Source organism: Condylura cristata, unplaced genomic scaffold, assembly GCF_000260355.1.
Source record: "Condylura cristata isolate star-nosed mole 26May11 unplaced genomic scaffold, ConCri1.0 scaffold00006, whole genome shotgun sequence".
Lineage (NCBI taxonomy): Eukaryota > Metazoa > Chordata > Mammalia > Eulipotyphla > Talpidae > Condylura > Condylura cristata.
Genome location: NW_004567107.1, coordinates 8,037,834 through 8,061,259, shown reverse-complemented (window position 1 = coordinate 8,061,259; position 23,426 = coordinate 8,037,834). Strand labels below are relative to the sequence as shown.

Sequence of the window (23,426 nt, the reverse complement as noted above, 5' to 3'; positions counted from 1 at the left end):
GTGAGGCTTCTCACCCAGAGTGGTTCCTGCTGCGGGCACAAAGGAGAAGGCTCCGCCTTGCTGCCCAGTCACCAGCTTGGGCAGAGGCTGTGTCCACCCCGTCTATCAGAGTTCCCTGGGACCTTAGTTACACTGTCAGGCAGGTCAGTTTTGCGTGCAATGAGTTAACTTTTCGTCCCAGAAGTTTGGTCTTTGTAGGTAATGCCTACTTCTCATTTCTGCAGTTGGAAGAACAGGTTCTTTTATCTTAAGCCATATTTCCTTTTACTTTGTTGCCCTAAAATGAAGAATTGTGTGTTTTCTTTGTTTGTTTTTTTAATAGTATCGCCTCAAGTTCACGTATTCCTCGGGGTTTTGCAAACAAAACAACAAAAGTTATTGTATAGACAAGCACATCAAATTTTAAGGTTTTGCAAGGTTAGACAGTAGTGTCTGGCTTTGCACCTGTGTTCTTGGTTTGAATTGATTTTTTTTTTCTTGAATTCATGAAGTCTTTTTCTTTAGGAAGCAGAATCTTTGAGATACAGATCTCAAACTTGGGTTAGTAGATTGTTCAGACCCATCAGTCAAACAAAATAGGAGGTCAAACAGAAAAGCATTTAGCTGGTGTAAGTTAGAACTGCCTTGTGATAGTCTGGCAAAGCACAATGAGAAGCGTCTAGAAGAGTGAGTGATTCAGCCTGGGAGAGCAGAATCTATACCAGGAATATAATTTTTTCATGGTTTTATTTTTAAATTTTTATTTTAATTTATTGTTGCATCTGTGAACTGTAATACAGATCAGAGGTGTGTGTCGGGGTGGGAGGGGGGTTGTGAGAGAGGATTCCTCAGAGACAGAGTGGGAAGCAGAACAGGCAGATCCACTGAAACACATTGCTGAGGGGAGCAGCAGGCAGACAGGAGAGGTCTGCTGTGCCGTGTGGGTCAGCTTACTGGCCGGGGATGGAACTCATGCTGCATTGCTGGTGATAGCTTGATAGCACTGAGATTTTAACCCCTGCTCACGGGAGGCCCCAGGAATATAATTTTTAAGACAGCTTCTGGAAAGAGTTCCCAGGAGCATGGAAGAGTGGTAGAGCATTGTCCTTGTAGTGTGACTGAAGCTGAGTGAGAAGGAGGTCTGTCTGGGACACGCACAGCTGGCAAGGGCAAACCCAGTTAATTATTTTCCTTTGGTCATATTTAGGATACATAATTCTTGGTTTTAACTCTTAGTATTCTAGTCCCTCTTTTAAAGTCCTTTGAGATGTTTGGTTTAAAATGATTTCTTAGGGTAATTGATCTGGCAAGTCATACAGATAATTTCAAGACATGAATTGTTTTATTTTTATGGTTTCATGAAAATTGTGTCATCTCTTTCTCAATAGAAACATCATAGTTATGTGGTGTATAAAGAACAGCTGTTTTGTTATGCTGTGTATTTCACATTTATTGTACAGATGACTAGAATCTATAAAGATGTTTCCTTTTTTTCAACTTTTAGCTCTTTTAATAAAGCTCCCTCTGCATTGCACATAGCAAGGGCTAAGATGTGAGTGTTTGTGTCCTTGAGAGCTCATATTCGGAAGTCTCCCTCTCAGGTGATGCTATTAGGCGGTGGGCTTTCTGAGAAATGAATAGCTCATGAGAACAGGTGAGGATTACTGCCCTTATGAAAGGGGTCAGGGATCTCCCTTGCCCCTTCCCACCACGGGAGGACACAGGAGTAGCCTCCAACCTAGAAGAGACCCCAACCCTGCAAGCATCCTGATCTTGGGCTTCCCTCCCACGGAATCGGGAGCTGGAAATTCCTGCTGTTCGTGAGCCATCTAGTCTGTGGGGTTTTTAATTGCAGTCTGAACAGATTCAGATAGCAGGATTTGTATATGTTATTAAACATATAAAGACAATAACATTTGCATCTGTATAAGTATCTAGAAGTTATTCTAGACGTGAGTTCTTGGCAAATACATAATAATAGAAGCAGGCTTTATAAAACTATTTTGTGTTCTGAAATTTCACATGTAATACTTGCCTTAGAGGTTTTTGTTTTTTTTTTTGCTTCAAAGACTAATTTTAAAGCAGGAAAGAATGGCTTGATTTATAGTATAAAGGTTCAAAATATTAAATTTTGGTTGCTTATGTCATTAAACCTGTCTTATAAAGTTTATGCTGGAAGAATTTTTCCATGTGCCTTTTTATAATAACAACCTTTCAGTAATATAAAATACTTAGACTTACATATATTTTAAGGTATTGCCTATAAGTGATGGAGTTCAGAGGCACTCTTCACCCTGCTGTTTTTTTTTTTTTAAGATTTATTTATTTATGCATACAAGAACTGGGGTACAGGCCAGAGGTACAGGGTGTGAGAGGATTCACTAGAGACAGAGTGGGGAGCAGTACAGGCAGATGGACTGAAATACACTGCTGAGGGGAGCAGTGGCAGGTCCAGAGAAGTCTGCCACGCCATGTGGGTCACCTCCCTGGCTTAGGATCAAACTCTTGCTGTAGTGGCTGCAGACAGCTTCACAGAGCTGCGCTTTAATCCATTGCGCCACCAGGAAGGTGTTTCTCCCTGTTCTTTAAGTGAAAATTTTTTTTTCCTAAAGGAAAAAAATACTATATAATAATCCATTTTTTTTAATAATTGCATTTTTAAAGCACATATAATATGGGTCAAATGCTACACCAAGGACTTTATGTCTATTACCTCATTAATTCTAAGAAAATCCTTGAGAAGTGTTAATTATTATTTCCATTATATAAATGAAGAAACAGGTTCAGTGAAGCTTAGTTATTTGTTTCTAATCACTCAGCCAGCAATAATAGAAGCAGGCTTTATAAAACCGACTCCAAAACTGTTCTGTTCCTTTTCTTCCTTCTGTTTTCCTATCTGCTCCACTACCTGCCTACTTCCAACCTGCCTGTTCTTGAGCTTAAATAAAAATTTCTTTTTATAGACATGTGCTCATACATGTCTATTCCTGTAAGCACATAAGTATAGTTAATATATTTTGTGTGGAGCATGGTACCTTACTCAGCCATTATCCTATGGGTGGTCATTTACTTTATGTTTTTTTTTTTTTCCTAAGATTTATTTATTTATGCATAGAGGGTTGTGGTATGGGCCAGAGGTGCAGGGTAGTAAGAGGACTCACCAGAGACAGAGTGGGGAGCAGAACAGTCTGAAAGACGAAGTACACTGCTGAGGGAGCAGTGGGCGGGTCAGGAGAGGTCTGCCATGCCATGTGGGTCCCCTCCAGGGCGGGGATCAAACTCGCACTGAGATGGCTACAGCTAGCTTCTTGGAAATGCTGTGACATTCCTGTTCCCACTGGCAGTGTGAGACAGCGCTTGTGGCCCATGTCGCAGACTACGCTGGGCACAGCAGCCGTGCCTGCTGGTGGCCGCTGGGGAGGCCGTGTCTTCAGGGCGCAGTCCTCTCCGGTGTCCTGCGAATTACCTCTCATGTTCTGTGCTCACTTTTCTCTAAGTCCTTCTAAAATGTCGGTTTTTCAGCACTCTAGATTCAAATGTATGCCATTTGAATCTTATTTAGTAGTATCTTTCTGAAACATTAGTTTTATTGACTTTATAGTTTCACATTATACAGGGTGTTCTTAGTTTTTTTATGCAGAAAGTTGAATCTCGGTTAAGTCTCTCCAACCTCTAAATTTTATAAATGTTGTCTCCAAGATTTTTTTTGCAACATTTTTATTGTATGTGTTATATTTTATGTCTTTAATCCATCTGGAATTTATTTTTGTACATGTCATGAGATAGCAGTTCAGTTTCACTTTCTCCCATATGGATAACCAGTTGCATGTCTCCTACTTTCCTGCTAAATAGAATTACCATCTTTATTATTTTTCCTGTTATCATGTATACTGGGGTTGTCTGCTATTTTCTTTATTAATCTGTGTGTTCCTATAATAATACTGTTTTGGTGAAAGGGGTTTTGAGATATGTTCTGTTAAATGGTAAAGCAAATCTTTTTTCGGTTTCCTGTATCACGATGTTCTTATCCTTGAGTATTTAATCTTCCATGGAGACCTTATAATCGTTTTTTCCAGTCTTTTGTTTTTAAAGATTTATTTATGCATACAGAACTGGGGTATAGGCCAGAGGTGCAAGGGGTGAAAGGATTCACCAAAGACAGAGTGGGGGAGCAGAGCAGTCAGATTGGCGAAGGACACTGCTGAGGGGAGCAGTGGATGAGACAGGAGAGGTCTGCCGCACCTTTGGGTCAGCTCCCTGTCCAGGGATCAAACTCATGCTGAAACAGCTGCAGCTAGCTTCACAATGCTGTACTTTAACCTGTTGCACTACCAGGGAGAGTCCCTTTTCTCCCATCTTAATGCCACTACAACTCTTCAAGTTATTTTATAAGCATTCTAGTTTGAATGGCATTTAATTTATTTGCATGTTAATGTAAGGTATAAGCTACATTGCTATAATAAATCTTCACATCTAGGAATACAGTATCTCTTTTTACTTGTCTAACTCTTATTTAATGTTTGTGTTTTGTGTGTTTATGTAAAAGAACTGGGGTGTAGCCCATAGGTGCTTGGGGTGAGAGGATTCACCAGACACAGTGGGGAATAGAATAGGCGGATTTACTGAAAATCACGACTGAGTGGAGCAGCAGGTGAGTCAGCTGAGATCTGCAGTGCCCTGTGTCTGTCAGCTCCCTGGCCAGGGATCGAACAGGGGTGATAGCCCTGAGACTTAACCCGTAGGCCACCAGTGAGGTCCCTCTTATGTTACAAATTTTGAGTTGCCTTCATTATATGTCTTGGGTTAAAACTATTCTAAAATCTATGGTATTTTTGCCTGCAAATTGCATATTGTTTCCTGACTTCCATTTTTTAAGTGCTGATTACTAAATAAAGAAAAGACATAGATTTTTAAAATTCTCTTAGTTTTATACTAGCATATTTTAGAAATTTCAGGTATACAGTGATATTAGCAGCAAAAAATTACTTTTTTTTTCCAGGCTACTATTTTTCTTGGTTTTATATTTGCTGGTAGCATCAAGATGGTGTTAAATGATGATGGTGGTAAATAGCTTCCCTATCTAGGTCTTGCTTTTTAACTAAAATGGTTTTTCTTTTTTCATTCTTTTTTGAAAGCACACTTTTTTTGGGGGGGGGCTAAATAATTTTTGTTTTGTTTCAGTGATATTTTTTTTCCCTCTCACTTTTTAGTTTTTATTAGGAATATCTGCCAACTTTCATCAAGATCTTTTTCAGGACTCAGTGACTATGATTTTCTTTAATTTAATTTGTTGTTGGAGTAGCTATGTAAGGTAACAATATATGATAGACATCTTGAAATGAGGAACCCTTGGCTTCATGGAATGAAGCATTCCCAGATTCTGTGTTTTCTGTCCTTTCTGGTCTTTGGCTAAAAGCTTCTGAAACATGGTTTCTAGATGGAAATTCTCAGACAGGCATGGAGAAGTTAATTGAGTAACCCACAAAGATTCTCCAAGTGTCTCTTAAACCCTAGTAAACCCTAGTTGTAAGTCTTAGCAGCTGTATAAGTCTGAGGAGTGAAAAAAGTTGTAGTTGAGAGTGAGGGTAACAAGAGGCACTTTCTGGTCTCAGTTTTCAGAATCATTCTGTGGCCCTTTTGTGGGGGTTATTTTTCATCTTTTATGTCAATAACTGTTCCTTCTATTCACTGCCTACCAGCAAAATTTTACATCCAAATTATTGCACAACAGAAGGTTTTAACGAGAGAATAGTAAAACAGCAACATATTCTAATGTTTCTCTAATCTGGAAAAATAACGTAAATATCTAATTTCAACACTAGGCTTTTTTTTTTTTTAAGATTTGTTTATTTATGCATGCAGAGCTGGGGTACAGGCCAGAGACAGAGGGGCGGTGAGAGGATTCACCAGAGACAGAGTGGGGAGCAGAACAGGCAGACTGACAAAGTACACTGCTGAGGGGAGCAGCAGGTGAGACAGGAAAGGTCTGCTGTGCCATGTGGGTCACCTCCCAGGTAGAGGATTTAACTTGTTTTGAAGCAGCTGAGGCTAGCTTCACGATGCTGTGCTTTAACCAGGAAGGCCCTAAGCAGCTTTTTAAAAATTAAATGTCTTTCTCAGATAAATTTAATAATAGTCAGGAAGTCAGTATTTAATCACGTGCCTATGGATATCAAACCAAGAAAGGTGTCGGTTTAGCAAAAAGCACTGGCCGTGACATTAGGAGGTCTGCATGCAAGTTTCATTTCTGTGCCACTCTCTGATGTGAACTTAGAGAGTCTCTGCACCAGTGACCGTCATTTCCTCTTGTCTGAAATGAGAAATGAAGTTGCTGAAGTTCATGACTTTGACATTCTGGGAAATTAGGTAGTGTGTTTGAGTCTCCCCGACCCCACCGCTGTTTAACAACTGAGAATACTTGCCGTTGGATTCTACTAGAATGTAGGTTGTGAGCAGTTTCTGCTAGAGCCTGAATGTTTGTGTATGCACAGAAGTCACATTAAAGTCCTAATCACCCCGTGTGACAGCATCTGTAGGAAGGGCTTAAGGCGAGAGGGCATGAACAAGGTTAGTGGACTTAATTAAAAAAAAAAGTCCTTCCCACCGTGTGAGGATGCAGTGAAGGATGCCTGGGTCTTAGACTCTCAGCCTCCAGAACTGTGAGAAGAAATCTGTTATTTAATCAATCATTTTATCTATGTTGCTTTTTATCTGTGTTGTTTTAGCAGACTAAGGAAAGGTTCTTTCTCATTGTTGCTTGTGAAAAGTACTTTTGAGTCCCCATGTCCCATCTCTGTAAGCTCACGTCCCTTATAGTGAGTTTCTGTAAGTCAGAAAGCCCCAGGGGTTCTGAAGGTTTCCTGGGTTATAAAAACTGGAAGTCACGATCAGCCTAATCATTACAGTTGCTGTTTGCCTTTGTGTATTAAGCACAGTGCTTCATAACTTAAAATGTAATTAATTGAATTCTGATTATTGCTAAACAATGAGGTAACATTTGTTTGAAACAAAAAAGAGAAGGAAAATCAGATTATGTCACATGTCTCCTCCCCCGGGGAGTGCAGCTTTCCCAGGATGCTTACAATGGGCAACATTTGTTTTCTTGTACTCTGCTGGGTAGGTAGAACTTTTTTTTAGAACAGAGTCCTAAGACCCTTGAAGAAGAAGAACACACACTTCCAATTATCGAAAAATTGTCGTAATTTATGACATCATCAAAAGAGTCACAATATAATCCCAATTTGCATTGCCTTAAGTAGGCATGGACAAGGCTGTGCATTGTGGACATAAAGGGGAATTTGTGCACGAAGTTTCCTGTGATATTCCAGCCTGGGTGGAAGTTGGTTTGTTTATCTTTTGTTTGTATAATTGTGTGCTGCTTCTCAGAAACTAGAAACAAGAAATAACATCTCAAACCTATAGGATAGTGTCAAGTGTGGGAACACAGTAATTTCTCTTAGATAATATGTGGTATTTCTATCATATATAGACTGTGTGAAATACTTTTTATTTTTCTCTTAGAAAAGGGCTCTCACTTAGCTTGTCATTTTGGTCATCTCTGTTGACACTGGCCAGTTATCTGGGGATCATAAGAGGAAATAAATGCTGACTATTTAGTGTAGCCAGAACTTCTCGGGCAGCTGAATTCTGATCCCTCGGGTACCTTGCACTGTTAATTTATTTACTCCTTGACATTGCCCTTTGTTCCTTGGAAAATGCTGCAAGAAAATGGGAATTTCTTCTCACCATTACCCCTTTGGCAGCGTGTTTAAGACTGGCATTCTGTCCTGGTTACTACCCTGTCTCAATTCTGCTCTTCTACTAACAGGGGGATTCCAGACAGACGAGGAAACAACTTTTAGATGCCATTCTGCCGGCATATTATTATTATTCCCCCACCATGCAGTCTGGAAATCAGGGAGCACTTCTCTGGTGATGAATTCTAATGAGCTGCTAAAGAAGCCAGAGTGTGCGCGCGCCGGGTGATTTTTTTTCCCCTCCTCCCTTTCTTCCTTTTTCCAAGCCCCCCCTTTTCGCTATTTCCCCTCCTACTTTTTCCCCTCCCTCTGTGTCTCAGTTCTGCAGTAAACCGGGCTGAGGCACATTCCTGCTTTGCAAGGCTTTCTGTTAAGGATGTTTTGTGGCTTTTGTTTGGATTGCAGCATGCAGAATTACAGGTAACACTGAAATTGAGCTAGACAGATAAATTCTGTTGTAATGTTTTCAAAGAGGCAAAATAGTAAATTAGAAACAGAAAATAAGTTATCTCAGTTAATTTTATTAGTGGTAATTATAGTCAAATGTTTTCAGAAATGCAACAGCAGATTCTCGTTCTCCCCCAAAAGGCTTGAATGAAAGGGAGCAGGAATAGATTGAGCTGATGGCAGTTGATTTTGTTTGATGTTGATTGTGAAAGCTTGGTGTTGTGGCGGTCGCCTCTGTAGACTAAGGACCAGTCTGGGGGTGCTCCTGGGGTAGCTATGAATAGTTCTGTTGGGTGCGGTGGGATGGAGTAGGAGGGGTGATACCAGCCTGAGCTAGCCAGGTTCTTTGATTAGGACATTGGATGAAAATGTAAAATGCTTTCTCCTTTTCTTCTATCAGCTGTTCAGAGGAGACTCATTACCACTCCTGCTGAAGCTCCTAATCTTCCTCCCTTCTCTTCTGCCCCTAATCCTTAACCTCACTGGCCTGAAGACACTGTACCCAGAGTTTGCCTTAACCCCTTGGTGCTATGTGTATGGTAAACCTGGTACTGTGGCCACATCTGGGACTGGCCAGACAGCTGCTGCTGGGTCTCCCTAGTCCAAGGAGGATTTAAAGGGGAGTTGCGCGGCAGGCAATGCGCCAGAGAGCAGCTTCAGGAGCTTGGGGACTAAGGCTCCTCGGGCATTACCACACACACACAGAGCTGGCCGCAATGACAGCCGCTGCTCCTTCGCACTGTTGGTGGCAGCCAGGCGGCAGCATCAAGTGAGAGAGCACTCCTGAGCACAAGATGAACGCCACCCTGGATGGCAACCAGAGCAGCCGCCCTTTCTGCCTCTTGGCGTTTGGCTATTTGGAAACTGTCGATTTTTGCCTTTTGGAAGTGCTGATTATTGTCTTTCTAACTGTATTGATCATTTCTGGCAACATCATTGTGATTTTTGTGTTCCACTGTGCACCGTTGTTAAATCACCACACTACAAGTTACTTTATCCAGACTATGGCCTATGCTGACCTCTTGGTCGGGGTCAGCTGCCTGGTTCCTTCCTTGTCACTGCTCCACTACCCACTTCCAGTAGCCGAGTCTCTGACATGTCAGGCATTTGGCTTTGTAGTGTCGGTGCTGAAGAGCGTCTCCATGGCCTCTCTGGCCTGTATCAGCATCGACAGATACATCGCCATCACTAAGCCTTTGACCTATAACACCCTGGTCACGCCCTGGAGACTGCGCCTGTGCATTTTCCTCATCTGGCTGTACTCCACCCTGGTCTTCCTGCCCTCCTTTTTCTACTGGGGCAAGCCTGGATATCATGGAGATGTGTTTCAGTGGTGTGCCGAGTCCTGGCACACCGACCCCTACTTCACCCTGTTCATCGTGATGGTGTTGTATGCCCCCGCCGCCCTTGTTGTGTGCTTCACCTATTTCAACATCTTCCGCATCTGCCAGCAGCACACTAAGGAGATCCGCGACAGGCAAGCCCGCTTCGGCAGCCAGAGTGGGGCGGCTGGGGAGGTGCAGGCCTGTCCCGACAAGCGTTATGCCATGGTCCTGTTCCGAATTACAAGTGTGTTTTACACCCTCTGGTTGCCATACATCATCTATTTCTTACTGGAAAGCTCCACCGGCCACAGCAGCCGCTTTGCGTCCTTCTTGACCACCTGGCTCGCTATTAGTAACAGTTTCTGCAACTGTGTCATTTACAGTCTCTCTAACAGTGTCTTCCAAAGGGGACTGAAACACCTCTCAGGGGCCATGTGTACTTCCTGTGCAAGTCAGACCATAGGCAAAGATCCGTACACAGTTAGGAGCAAAGGTGACCTTCATGGATGCCACAGCTGAAGAGATTCAGTGACTGGGTTACTCTGTGTCTGCATATGACCCAGTGTGTCTTTATTTCCTTGCGTTCCCAGGTCACTAGGCAATCTGGGACAAAATAACTTGAATGCAAGCAATAGCAAACAAATGGTCCATCCAAAATATCTTCTAAGTTTGCAGAAATGATTTTCTGGAAAAATGCTTTTAAGTCAGAAGAAATCAGGACCATGAAGATAAATTGCTCTTGGTTCCAGTTTTTGTAATGTCATGGAAATGACTACAATTCTCACATTTAAAATGAATAAAGCCATATCTAACACTGCTCTCCAGCTGGCATGACAGAACCTGGGTGTGAAGAGCGTCAGCATTTTTAAAAGTCACAGCTCTCTTGACATTTTTCTGGGTTCTTTCCAGCTGTTTGGGCTTCATGTGCAATTGATTTAATGGGAAATATTCAAATACACAGTGAATTAACAGGGTTATGAAATTGTGTACATGCCAAAGTTAGCTACACTGAAAGTTTCAACACTGTCATTTAGAAAGCCAAATGTTTTATGTCTTATTCTCTTGAGAGAATTCTCTACAGTGAATAATGTGAATGCTTAACCATTAATTTTAAAATTTTGCAGTGGAGCAAAAGTGCAGCAAAACTATGAAAAACTGAGCTGCTTTTTGCGCCGTGCTTTGCGGAGATCTAAAGAAATTATGCATAGGAAGTGCTTGTGTTGTGGTATCTTTGCCTTTGTATGTGTGTATTTAGAATATTTGAATTGAACTAGATTTCTCCTTCACAGCAAGATGTGTTTTAATAAGCCAAAAATAATCATGACTGGCTGCCATTTTTGTAGTGATGAAAATATGTAAAAGTGTATCTTTAGTCTTTTCTATTCTTTTTATCCAAAGACTTTTGAAATATTAGCGGATCAGGGAGAAAGGTGTTCTAAGGAACTAAGTCAGAAAATATACTGTACTTCTAGTTAATTTTTTAAATAGCAAGGGGCTAATGGAGATGTTCTTATTGTAGTTCAGCAGAATCAAGTAATAGCTACTTATTTTAAAAAACATTTTTGTAGTTACTGTTATGGGATTCCGACTGGCATGAGGAAAGGAGAAAATCCGATAAATTAATCTCTTAATTCTGTTCTCTTTCTGGAAAAAAAAATAGTTGTGGAATACAGTTCTTTTCTTCATCATTTGATTTTTTTTTTTTTAAAGCCACAGTACTAGCAAAATCTGTAGGACTGTATTGTTGTTAGTCTGTAGAATTATTAACTGTTGATATTTTGTGTTTGGGTATACTAGTGATGTTTTGTTCTTAAAAGTGAATATTTTTAGGGAAAGAGATTTATTTTTCTGAAGGAAGGAAGGACTCTAAGTGGCTCCAGGCGGGTGGATGTTTCCTCTACTTTTCTACCGGTTTTCATGTTGGGGACGTCTTCAAGAGATGTGTTTGATCTCTGCCTTTAGCTAAATGTTGTAATCTGAATTTGATTATGGGATTCAGGGAGCTAGATCATGGGAGAAACTCAAAGGATGTGAGCAGATCGATTTTTGGATCTCAGAAAGGACACAGATATTTATGAAATAGGCAGTTATGTTTCAGCTTTCCATCATGATATCAGAAAACCTTCTCCCCATTTTAAAATAAAGGGCAACATTAAGATTTTAGGCTTTAGGCTATTGATGTTTAGAATACCAGATGTCTTCTTAAATGTGCTTTTAAGTACACATTGTACAGACATTTCAACCTCAGGTTCTAAGTTCTTCCCCCAAACTTTTTTGCTCTTATATTTAGTATTAGAAGATTTGATTCTAAGTTGCTTCAAAATTTAGAATTCGTTGAAATGCAGTTTATATTAGCAGTGAGACTCTGTTGAATTGCTTTCTCACGTGGAAAGCCTTTCTGTTGGATTCTGAAAAATAGCTGTGCACATTTCCCCGTTATTGAAGTGGCACAGATCTAAAAAACAGTAATTTTTATCATGTATGTTGAAGAGTGTAACCTATTCAAATCTGTATGGTATACTTGTGAATCTTTGGCTCGGCAGACATAGGAATCTAAAATACTTCATTTTTATAGGGAACTGGTGTTAAATCCACGGATTTTATTTTAGGAAAGGAGCTGAGCCCTTTTAATATTTTCCTGAAATAGGAATGGAAAATAGAAAATGTTCAGTTTTCTAGAAATGGCTGTTAAACTAGTCTTTTAATGACTGGAAAGATTCAACTTTTAATAAGAGCTTTTGTTAATAGATTTTTACACTTTTGTCCTAGTGCTAGATTTAGATAAGAGGATCTCTATGTCTCAGTCTAAAACTAAAGTAGAAACTAGGTAGATGTAGTCATTTTAGAGAAAAACATCACCTCCCTTATATCTTGCTTCCCTGGAGTGTATAAACCATTTCTTCCAGGTACCAGTTCTGTTCTGACATTCATTGCTTTTTTTATTTTTATTTCCAATGTGGGTGCATGTTGGAAATAATCCTCTAACCTTCAATGATGGTGGAGATGTTTCTATATGATCTGTTTGGAGAGTTTGTGCATAAGTAACCTTTTCATGCTGGCATTCTTAATGCAACATTTGTTGATATTTGGCTTAAATACCAGTCTGACTAGAATGAGAAACAAAAGTGTATTTTTAGTATCAATTACTTCTGAGCTTTTGCAAGACAGTGCATTTAACTTTATGTAGCATACAACTGCTATCAGAGGAAGAAGAACCTTTGAGCAATTTTGATGATTATTCAATAGTGGGCCTCCATGGTGGCACAGGGGTTAAAGTCTCTTACTATCAAGCTATTGCCAGGCATTATGGCATGAGTTCGATCCCTGGCCAGGGAGCTGACCCTCATGGCACAGCAGACCTCTCCTGTCTCGATAGCTGCACCTCTCGGCAGAGTATTTCAGTCCATCTGCCTCTCTGCCTCTTCTGCTTCCCCACTCTGTCTCCGGTGAGTCCTCTCACCCTCCACACCTCTAGCCTACACCTCAGTTCTTATGAATATGTAAATAAACAAATAAATCTTTTTTAAAAAGAAATAATTTAATAGTGAATTTAAAATAAGAGTATGCTAATCATATTTGTAAATTGTTGTGTGTTTTTATACAGTGATTTCAGTGAAGGTATGTTTTTTTTTCCCCTCTTAAAGTGGAAAAGCGAAAGGACAAGTGCCGTCCACTTTAATGAAGAGTGCCCCACTCCCCTTACCCCTTCTCCCCCTAAGAATGGGTGTTTTGATTTTGATGAGCCTAAATTCCGTTCTGGAAAGGGTTTTCTTTAAACTTTATTGCTGGATAATCCTTTTTGAGCCTTTCATCATGGCTTTTCCTTTTTACTTGAATAATGATTTCAATCTTTCAAGGATTGGGAAAACTTGAATCTTTTTTTTTTTTATCATAAATGCATTGTCCACCTTTTTAAACTTGAAAATGAATCAACAGGGTTACAGGCTCCCAGCTAGTGGAGAGGTTCCTTGACTTTTCAGGTTTGAATGAAAAATCTCAGTTTTTAAGGAAATGTTTTAATTTCACTGTGTTTTTGTATTATTAAAAAATTGTGAATTAAATTATTGGCAAACCGGAATTGTTATATGAGCAGATTTGGGGGGTACTTAAAGAATAGAGAGTCTTGATCACTATGAGACTTATTTAAAGTCTTCTTAAATCATTCAGTGTATTGTATTGATTTTTGCATAGTTTGTCTGTACATGTTCTTAATATATGTGCAGTATGTTAATCTGGGAACACTCTGGACATGTCTCAAGGCTCTAAGTTAGTTGGCCTTTTCTCAAAATTTGGATGAGAGGGTGTTAGGAAATGATTAAAATGATCTTTAAACTGAGAGTCAGAAACTGACATTTCTGTTACTAGTTAACTAGCAAGGGCAAGCAGTTCTCTAAATGCTTGTTTCTTCTATCAAAGGAGATGATAACCCTTTTTCCTTTTTAGGGGATTGAATTAGATAGAAGTAAAAGTTTTTTTCTTTCATCTGTTCGCACTCTGTCTTATTGCTCATCGTGTCAGGTAGAGATCCTGGCTCTCCCCCTTTCTGCTGTGGCTTTACCTCTTGTGAGTCACACCTGATGATGAGGCCGCCCCACATTCAGATCATTGCCGCTCAGTGCTGGGATGCTATTTAATGCTATGAGCAGTCCCAAATTTGAGAAAAGAGTTGTGATAAAGCCTCACCTTTCTAAAATGCCAGTAATACATAAGCTGTTCAACCTGTTTCAGTTACATCGCATATTTGTCTGGAAACTCTCTGAGGGCAGGGACAGGATCTCCTCTTTATCCCAAGAATCTAACATTGGCTTAGAGCAGAAGCTTTACAGAATGAAAGAAAGAATAGGCGGTCCTTCTAAGGAAGGGTGAGCTATAGATTAGCTTGGGGAAAAGAATTAAGGATATTCTACCTCTCTGGTTCTGCTTTGTCTCCCTTTTATTTTAGTCAAGCAGTTTTCTAGCTCCATCTTCCTTTCTTTTAGCAAACTGTTTGTTGGTGTGTGTTTGAGTGTGTGGGAGATTGTGGTCATGGAATAGCAGTGGCGTTAGGGTAGTTTAAGATGTGACCTGAAGCCCTTACACTGCTTGCCCTGCCCTGTATCAGACCGTGGGGCTAGCTGGCTTCAGAGAGGGGTGGAAAGAAGGGTCATGGCAGGCCTTTCTTGTAGAATTTAGTAGTTTTTAAGTGTTTCCTGTGGGAAAATTCACCTCAAAGAGTGAATTTGTCTGGAGGGATTTGCCAAGGCCTAACGTTGGGATAATTGGCATTGTGGATCTTTTTCTGGGGTGAGCTCTCATGATGCCAGTGTAGAACATCATAGTGCCAGTTTATTAGTTTAAAATAAGAAATAAATGCTAGAAGTAGGGAGTTGATCTTCATGGGAAGCCAAATGTTACTCAGAACTCCTTGGCGAAGATGTAATGTTGGGGTGGATATGGTTCTGTTACCTGCTGGTGCTGGATCAAGGCCAGTACCCCTCTCTACAACCAGAAAACTGGCCACTGGGATCATAACAAGAGATGAAAATCACACCTGCTTGCACACTCATTGACACATTTTCTATAGTTAAGTTGGTTTTTGTTATTTATTTTTAGTAAAAATCCTTGCCTTAGTAGTTTTACAAGTGAGTCACACATCCTTTTTCTTTGAGGTGTTCCTTTATACCACTTTTTGCCATAAAATATATTGTCTTGTGATTTAATAATCAAAGGATGCCCTTATTCTTTGATGTTTGGGAAATGACTTAACAGTTTTCACATAATGCCTGTATACATGTCTAGTTGGAAAACTAGTAGACATGAAACTACCTGTAAAAATTAATACTACTGGGCCCTCCCTCTTAGCGCAGGGGGTTAATTCACAGCACTGTGAAGATATCTGCAGCCACTGCAGTATGAGTTCAATCCCTGGCCAGGGAGGTGACCCTCATGGTACCCACTGCTGTCACACCCACTGCTTCCCCGCCCCCCCAGCAGCGTATTTCAGTAGACCTGCCTGTTCTGCTCCCTACTCTGTCTCTGGTGAGTCCTCTCACCCCCTTGCCCTCTGGCCCACGTCCCAGCTCTTATAATCATAAATAAATAAATATTTAAAAAAAATTAATAGTACCAGTAAGATAATTTGCATTAAAGCATTGCATATATTGAATATCAAATTATGTCTAATAAAAGAGAAGGACATTTGAGAGCCATCGTTTTTGGTCTGATTCTGACATAGATAGGAAACCAGTCCAGAGACTATCCATCTATTGATGATACTATCCAGACTCCTGCTAACTGTAACTCATCTGGTTTCCTTTTATGCATTTATGCAGAGGAGTTGGAGTTTGGCTTCACTGAGCCAGACTCTGAATTAATAAGATTAAATAGACTGAAATGAGGTCTCTGTGTATGTGTGTAATCCGAGGTATCAGAAGCATTGTGGACAACAATATAATTGTTAATTCAGGCTTATTAAGTTTTAGGAGAATTTTGTTTTATTTAATCCTTCTACAACTGTATGATTAGTGACTGCTGTTAACTCCATTGCACAGAGGAGGAGACTGAGATGAGGGTTGTAGAGTTCCTAAGTGGGAAATCGAGCATTCAGACCCAGGCCTTGTGACTCAAAAGCCTATATCCTTCATTTAATTCTCTCAAAAACCTGTCAGATAAGGATTTTTATTACTCCTTCTGAATAGATTAACAAAACTGAGTTTAAGAGAGATTAAGAAACTTGTTATCACTGTATGTAAGCTAACTCCTAGACTGAAATTAACAGAGACATCTACTAAATATAGCAGAATGAATATAGAATTTCTTTCACTCTACTGAAAAGCCAAGCAAAGGGGTAATGCAGATGAACAAAGAGAACAGATGAAGAAAGAGAATAGGAGCAGAGGTGATAGCAGATGAATAAAGCCAACAAAACTTTGAAATATAGAAACCCAGTGGAGAAGTGGTAAGTGGCTCAGCAGAACCTACGCAGCTGAATCCTCATGTCAAGTTTGGGGAGGAACAAAGAGCATGCGCCTGTGGAGCCTAGTAAATACTTGAGAGTTGGATTCTGAGCTATTTCTACAGGCAGAGAGTAACATGAAGCCAAGAGCTGAAAAATTGTGAGAAAGCATAAAGAAACATTAGCTACAGTCATCCATCCACCCCATACCACACCTCCACCACAACCCATACAAGCCAACCCAGGAAAGCAACTGGTTTTACACCATCTCAACAAAAGATGAGAGCTTTACCCTCTGAAGAGACTGAGCCACAAAATCTGGCTGCCTGGTATAACTGAGGATGGGACTATGGTGCCTTATTGTGTCAAAAGAAGCCTACATATTAAATAATGGGTCTCATCCCACCGTATTCCCAGAAGGTGCTCAGTCAGCCACAGACGTTCTAAGGAGATTCAGAGGAATCTAGTCTAGGGACTGACAGTGAACAGTCACATTCCTACTCAGTCACTTTTTAAGTTGACGTCCATCCATCAACAAATCCTAGCCCCACCTACAGAGCTTCCAGTTAGTTTTTTAACTCTCTTGATATTAGCAGTCGGCCAGGCATATTTTTGAGAAAAATCTCACAGAAAATGCAGAGCCTATAAGAAAAGAATTCAGAGGAAACGGAAACAATCAAAGTCTAGGAAGTTTTTTGTTTTAGTCCAATTGTATCTAAGAATAATGAATAGCTCCTAAGATACAATTTATAATCAGAAAGGTTAGAAGATAAAATTATAGTAGGGAAAATAATAAAACAAACACAAAAAAACAGAAAGCAAGACAGTTGGGACTCAATCATGTTAGTCAGGAGGCCCACTCTCTGACTAACATGATACTCAGAAACGGGAAGAAAGAAAAGTTCTCAAAGAATTATCAAAGGAAAAACTTCCAGAACTGAAGGATATGCATTTGTTTAATGAAAAGGACCAACTTAATATCATAAAAATGACAGTGAATCATTATAAAATTGCCAATCACTGGGGAATAAAGAAAACTAAAAACATCTAGATCTGAAGCAAGGAAGGAAAGTGGGATCCTGAAGTGCATGAATTGTGGGACTTTTGGAAAAGTGACTTTTAACCTAGACTTTTACAAGCAGGATCAAGCTTTTCTTCATGTATGAGAGTAGAATAAACTCAATTTGATACATGCCAGGTTTCAGGTTATTTCCTGTCTTACATCCTTTCTTTAGAAGTAATTTAAGTATGGAAAAAAAAAAAAGTTAAGTATAGAACCCAGGAAAGAGGAATTCCAATAAGAGGAACATATAAAGAATCCCACGGTAAAGGGGGAACCCAGCTGTGCATCAGTCCCAGAAAGCAGCTTATCCAAATTGGAGCTGAAGGTAGAGGGATGCTGGGAGGTAGATCTTTAGGAATGAGAGAAATTTCCAGTTCAGTCAGATTATAAAAGAATGGTGTAGCCCAATAGGCTACTGAGACAAAGAATAACTTCTGAAAAAAAAAGTTAAAGAAGGAAATCTAATTATGATATTCTGTATAATTCAGCTATGAACAGTACTGGCTTAACCAAAAATTGTAGCAAAACTATGCTATGAGACAGGAGGAAGCAAAGGAGGCATGTGTGCAGTGCGGTGGGTGAGGACCAGGACAGAGCTGTGGTAGCCTCCCGTACCAGGAGGTCTGAAAAACCCAGAAAGTAGCAATGTAAGCATTTTGTTCAGGAATACAAAGAAGAAACAGCTTTTAAGGAATGGTGGAAACGATGGTTTCTGAGGAACAGAGTGGGAGGAGCGACAGGCCTGCTGTCTTTCATTGCAAGTAGGTTTTGTGTGGTTGGACCTTTACAGTTTCTTATGAAAGCATTGACCACATTTGGAAAAAAGACAACTTTTAGATGAGATAGGGTGCACTGGAGAGGTGTAGCCATAGACAGAAGGGACAGATTTTAGGAGAAAAGTGAAGCCCGAAGCCTAGGTTAGTGCATGGCACTGAAGGACAACTGAGAGCCTGATGTGACCATTGGGTGCTTTACAGAGCAGTTAGTGGCCTGTTCCCCTCATTCATCCTCCTGGGAAGAGATGCAGAGGCAGTATTATCCCTCTTCCATAATTGTGAAATTGAGTTCCAGGCTGGTTTTCAAAAAGGAAGATGTTTCTCCTTCGTAATCTGCCACATCACCCTTATTATCAGCTTGGATCAGATTTTTAACTTTTTAAAATTAAAGATAGCAGATACTAGAAAGCATTTTGGAACACATGAAAACAAGCATGTATATATGACAAGTGTAAGTTCCTATACTACAAGACACGAGACAGAAAACTATAGAGTGCGTGTGCTAGGCACACACAGCCAAGGAGGCACCTGTCAGGCGGCTTCCTTAAAGGCAGCCTATGCATAGGTGAGGCGCTGGGGCTTCTGCTTGAATGAGAGGGATGGCCAGTAACCAGCTGACAGGATCAAAGGAACCCAAAGGATCATTACACAAAGACCCTAATAAAGTGACATGCAAATATCACATGACATGTGGCAAGAGAAAGTCCTTTGCAAACCTGAAGATGCATCTTTATGTTAATGTCAGTTGTAGTCTCTTAATGAAAGATTTTATTGGTCTATTACAAAAAAGATTATATTGGCTTTGGCCAATAACAGAACCTTTTCAGAGTGAAACTTTAAATTCTGTGATGTTTTCAACAAATAGTTATCGAATTAGGCTATTTTGGGGAAAAAGCAACACATAGACAGCATGATTTATTTCTGAAATTTCTTCCAGAAATTGGGGAAATCCCTGCTGCCCAGACCCATTTCTTTATAGGTAGACCAGAAAGCAATTTAAGGGCACTTGTGGGTCTCTGTTTCCATTGGTCCCTGGGAACAGACTCTGACTCATGGCTTTCTCATTTTTAAAAGTTCCCCTTCTTCACGACCTGTCACTTACGGGGTTTGAAACCAGTCCCACTTAGATCCCTGTTCACACCACGCATTATTCACATCAGGACGGGGTGCGCTGTGGCCTAGAGGTCACTGGCATAAAGACCACAGTTCAGGCAGCCTACTAATTGGTCTAAATCTGTCTGAAAATGAGGACCCTCATCCTTAAGTGAGGATTATAGAAGTCAACTCAAGGTCAGAAGCAGCTCACACTGACAGTAAAGCTCTTTCGATCGTAACTTGCTGTGGTGACTATACTCTCAGGTCACCTTTTTCCTGATATGAAGGGGAAGGCACTAACAGAAGCATGGCTGTGCCCGCTGCAGACACTGCCATGTGTGAGAGTGTAGGACTGCATGGTGGCAGAGGAGGTGCACCTGCAGGCCCACCCCTGGCAAGTGCCCTGTTCATGGGCAGCCACCTGAGAGGTGTCGGGAAGCCAGACCATGAACTGTAAAGGTTCTAGACTGCTGTTGTTGGTCTTTGTGGTATTTGTATCACTAGTGATAGTGGAAGGTAGTCTTTGCTTAAATGGAATTGAAACCACTGCTTCGCCAGTACCTTTTACAGTTTCTTTTAAAACTTTTAAAATTTAAGCTCTAATTAAATTAATTCCAGGGGTGTGTTTACTGCCTCCAAGGTAAGTTGGCATAACTCAGAGAAATATTACAGACTTCTGTTTGGTTATGCTATGTGAGGATGAATTGGAAGCTTGAATAGTAAAAGCTCTAATCAATTATGGCTTTTATACATGAATAAAATTAAGTTAACTTTGTTTCTTAAGATTTTTCAGTTAAAAAAAATTAGTCAGAAACATGATTTTTCTCATATATTCAGGCTCAGGGGGACTTCAGTTATGTCTCAAAGCTATGCAGAATTCTATAGTTAAATGTGCTTCGGGCCCTCCCTGGTGGCGCAGCGGGTTAAAGCACAACACTAAGAAGTTAAAGCCGCTTCCGCATGAGTTCAATCCCCGCCTGCCCCGGAGGTGACCACATGGTGTGGCAGACCTCTCCTGACCCGCCCGCTGCTCCCCTCAGCAGTGTTCTTCATCAGTCAGCCTGTTCTGCTCCCCACTCTGTCTCTGGTGAATCCTCTCACCCTCCACATCTCTGGCCTGTACCCCAGTTCTGTATGAATAAATAAATAAATCTTTAAAAAAATAAATAAATAAATAAATGAATGAATGATTGAATGAATGAATGAATGAATGTGCTTTGGCCGCATGTACCCCAAAACTAAAGCTAAACAGAGAAGCGAAGCATGGCCCTGCGCAAAGATGGCAGGCAGGCTCATGGGCTCCGTATTTTCAGGAAACAAAACTGAAGCAAGGCGGGCCACAGCTGCCGTGTGCGAGTGTGTTCGTGAAGCTGACTCCGGTGCGGCCCAGTGCGGCGCTGCACTGCACGTCGCCCAAGTGCAGGTTCCCACTCGATGATTCACTGTTAGGAGAGCCGGGGGCTGGCATTGTGATGTTATGTGTTCACTTAGCTAGGCATTGTGTGACCGTTTTATGTTTTTGCTATTCAGTTGGCCCACTTGAATCTTTGACTAAGACTTGTTATTTTCAGAAGAACTGGCTATTTTAAGTGGAACTGAGTACTTATTATGCATTGTAGAGCATTCATAAACTTTGTCATCAGAGTTGTAATTTGATTAAGGCTTAGCTATAGAAACTATAACTTGAGGAATGTGAATTAGGTGTGTTTATGAGTGGATGATTTTGAGATTTTTTTCTTAGTATATAATTCTTTATAAAATCTTTAAATGATATGTCAAAACAAAGTATTAAAGTATACTTAGAAGATAGCTGACGTGCAAATTTTCTCAGTAATATAAATAATACTTTTGAAATATGTGTTACAAGTCTTCATAGTTATTCAAAACATATCATTTGTTTGAAGTATGACAATAATTTTGTCTCTTTAAAGTTAGCTGACAGATAAATTGCCTCCCTCACCACCTTTTTACTCAAAGTGACACTTTCTATGTCCACTCTGTCAGATACAGTTCTTGATTATTTCCTGCTTCTTGGGCCTCTTGGTGGTGGATCTCTGTGAAGGAAAAACAACAATAGCAACACAGGAAAAGGTTGACAGTGCAGCTAGCATTTACGCCTTATCTATACATGATTTGGAACATTTTTGCCAAACGCTGAATAATTTTCCTGTGGGAAACTTAAGCCCTAAAAGGAAATGAGCATAGCTGAAAGACTGCATATCACATGGGACTTCAATTTATTTTTAGAATGGCACTATAATGCCATATTTGGATTGAAACAATGTAATAGCAGTACATTATTTTATTAAAAAGCTATCCCTTCTAAAGAAGTTGTCTGCTTTCCTGTTACACTGTAGGCTGTGGGTTCAATTTAGGTACAAACTGTTCCGCTGCCATAGAGTTAAATTACGTATTACAGCGAGAGGCGCTTACTTGGCAAACTTTGCTGGAACCCCATTTCTGATCTGCCTTCTGTAGTGAAAAACGTGTGGCATTCCGTCAGTCATAGTACACCGCTGGCATCCTGTCGTGGATTTAGGCTAGGTTATTGTTTCTTATTGGGTGGTAAGAGATGAGTAAAGGATTGGTGGCATTTGAGGTTGGTCTAGTACTTGATTGTCTAGAAATAGAAGAGCTCTTTTAAATTAGACACTTATAAGAGGAGCCCAAGTGGATTTTTACCTCTGAGAAATGATCTGGGAAGAATAAAAGATAATCGGGCAAGCTCTAGAGTGTTTGGGTCAACATGATTTATAGGCTTGAAACACACACTCTTGTTGTGCCATTTACTTTTGTGTGTCAGCTCTTTTGCTCCCTGATTTATCTTCCTCGTGACTTTATTTGGTTAAGATAAGTTAGGGTGTCGCTGCTACAAAGTTGATGTCTGAATTGCATGCTGTCTAAAGTTGCAGATCCCTCTACACAGCAGTAAGCCCAAACACAGAAAAATTTGCCCAATACAAATTTTGTCCCTTGGCCTTTCTTCCACCCTTGGAAATACGACAGCACCAGAAATGTCTAGTCTGGGGGAAGGCACGACGCCTGCTCTCTGCTTTCTGAGCAGTCGTCTCGCTGCTCACAGCCTGCCACGGAGCAGTGGGGATGCGTCCTGAGAACGTGCCAGTGGGTGGTTGTGGCATTGTGTGAGGAGCCTGCATCACGTGTACGGGACACAGCCATCCTGTCGGGTCACTCTCATGTTTGCAGTCTGGTTTTTGAAGAGGAGGTGAACAATGTAAGCTCCGTGACTTGCCCGAGGCCATACACGTAGTGCGTGGGGAGGCAATATTTGGAGTGAGAACAACTGTCTGTTAGGTTACATGACCTCGGTAGAGTCCCAGATTTTGTCTTCTCCTTTCCTTGTCAGAAGTCCAGCTGCAGCCTTTTACAAGGTGTGGCCAGACTCATAAGGAAATCCAGTGCCAGTCTGCTCTGTCGAATGTATCCGAGTGTGTGTGAGGCCTTTGGGATGGAAATTTTAAAACCTTGATCTTAAGCCTGTACTATTTCATTTACTTAAATAGGTTAAAGATAAATGTCTTCTGTTTTTCGTATAGCCTTTGAAGTTTCTTTTTATATTAAAGACAGTTTTGTTGGAATTTGGATTTTTGTCTTCAAGAGCAACGCACCGCAATACGTATACAGAACAGTGAGTACCCACAATTCAAGTTTACCCCTAAAGTCCCAGCTGATATGTTGGCTGGAAGCTAGGCCCTGCAAGTGCACAGACACTGGCCCTGAGTGGTGCGAGTCAGTGGGCCAAGCAGGACACATGTTTCCGTGAGACGTGTGTTATCGAAATACGAATTTAAGATAAATTGAAGACAGTGATTTTGCACTGTCAGTATTAACGGCCTATCAGTCTGGCATTTATTTCTGGAAGTCATATTAACTAAACCCTGAAATTGATGTGAGCAGATTTAGTTTCTTTATACGACATTGTACCTTCAACTTACTCACAGTTGCTAAAATGTTAGCAAGAGATAGCTTGTTAGAATACTTATAAGTCTGTGATACAGGAAAACATGAAAAGAAATTTGGAAAACAGGT

The 23,426-nt window shown here is 40.5% G+C and overlaps 2 protein-coding genes across 2 annotated transcripts in view; both read left to right on the top strand.

Moving 5' to 3' along the window:
• Positions 1 to 23,426, top strand: part of RABGAP1 (RAB GTPase activating protein 1) — a 130,669-nt gene that overhangs the window by 68,721 nt on the left and 38,522 nt on the right. The window lies entirely within an intron of this gene.
• On the top strand, positions 8,056 to 10,056 carry GPR21 (G protein-coupled receptor 21). The gene is made up of 2 exons (XM_004677359.1): positions 8,056 to 8,156; positions 8,584 to 10,056. The coding sequence occupies exon 2, from the start codon at positions 8,978 to 8,980 to the stop codon at positions 10,025 to 10,027; it is 1,050 nt and encodes a 349-aa protein (XP_004677416.1). The 5' UTR covers positions 8,056 to 8,156; positions 8,584 to 8,977; the 3' UTR covers positions 10,028 to 10,056.

What these genes read in the sequence shown, in the direction of transcription:
- GPR21 (XM_004677359.1), top strand. Translation starts at nt 8,978, where the DNA reads ATGAACGCCACCCTGGATGGCAACCAGAGCAGCCGCCCTTTCTGCCTC.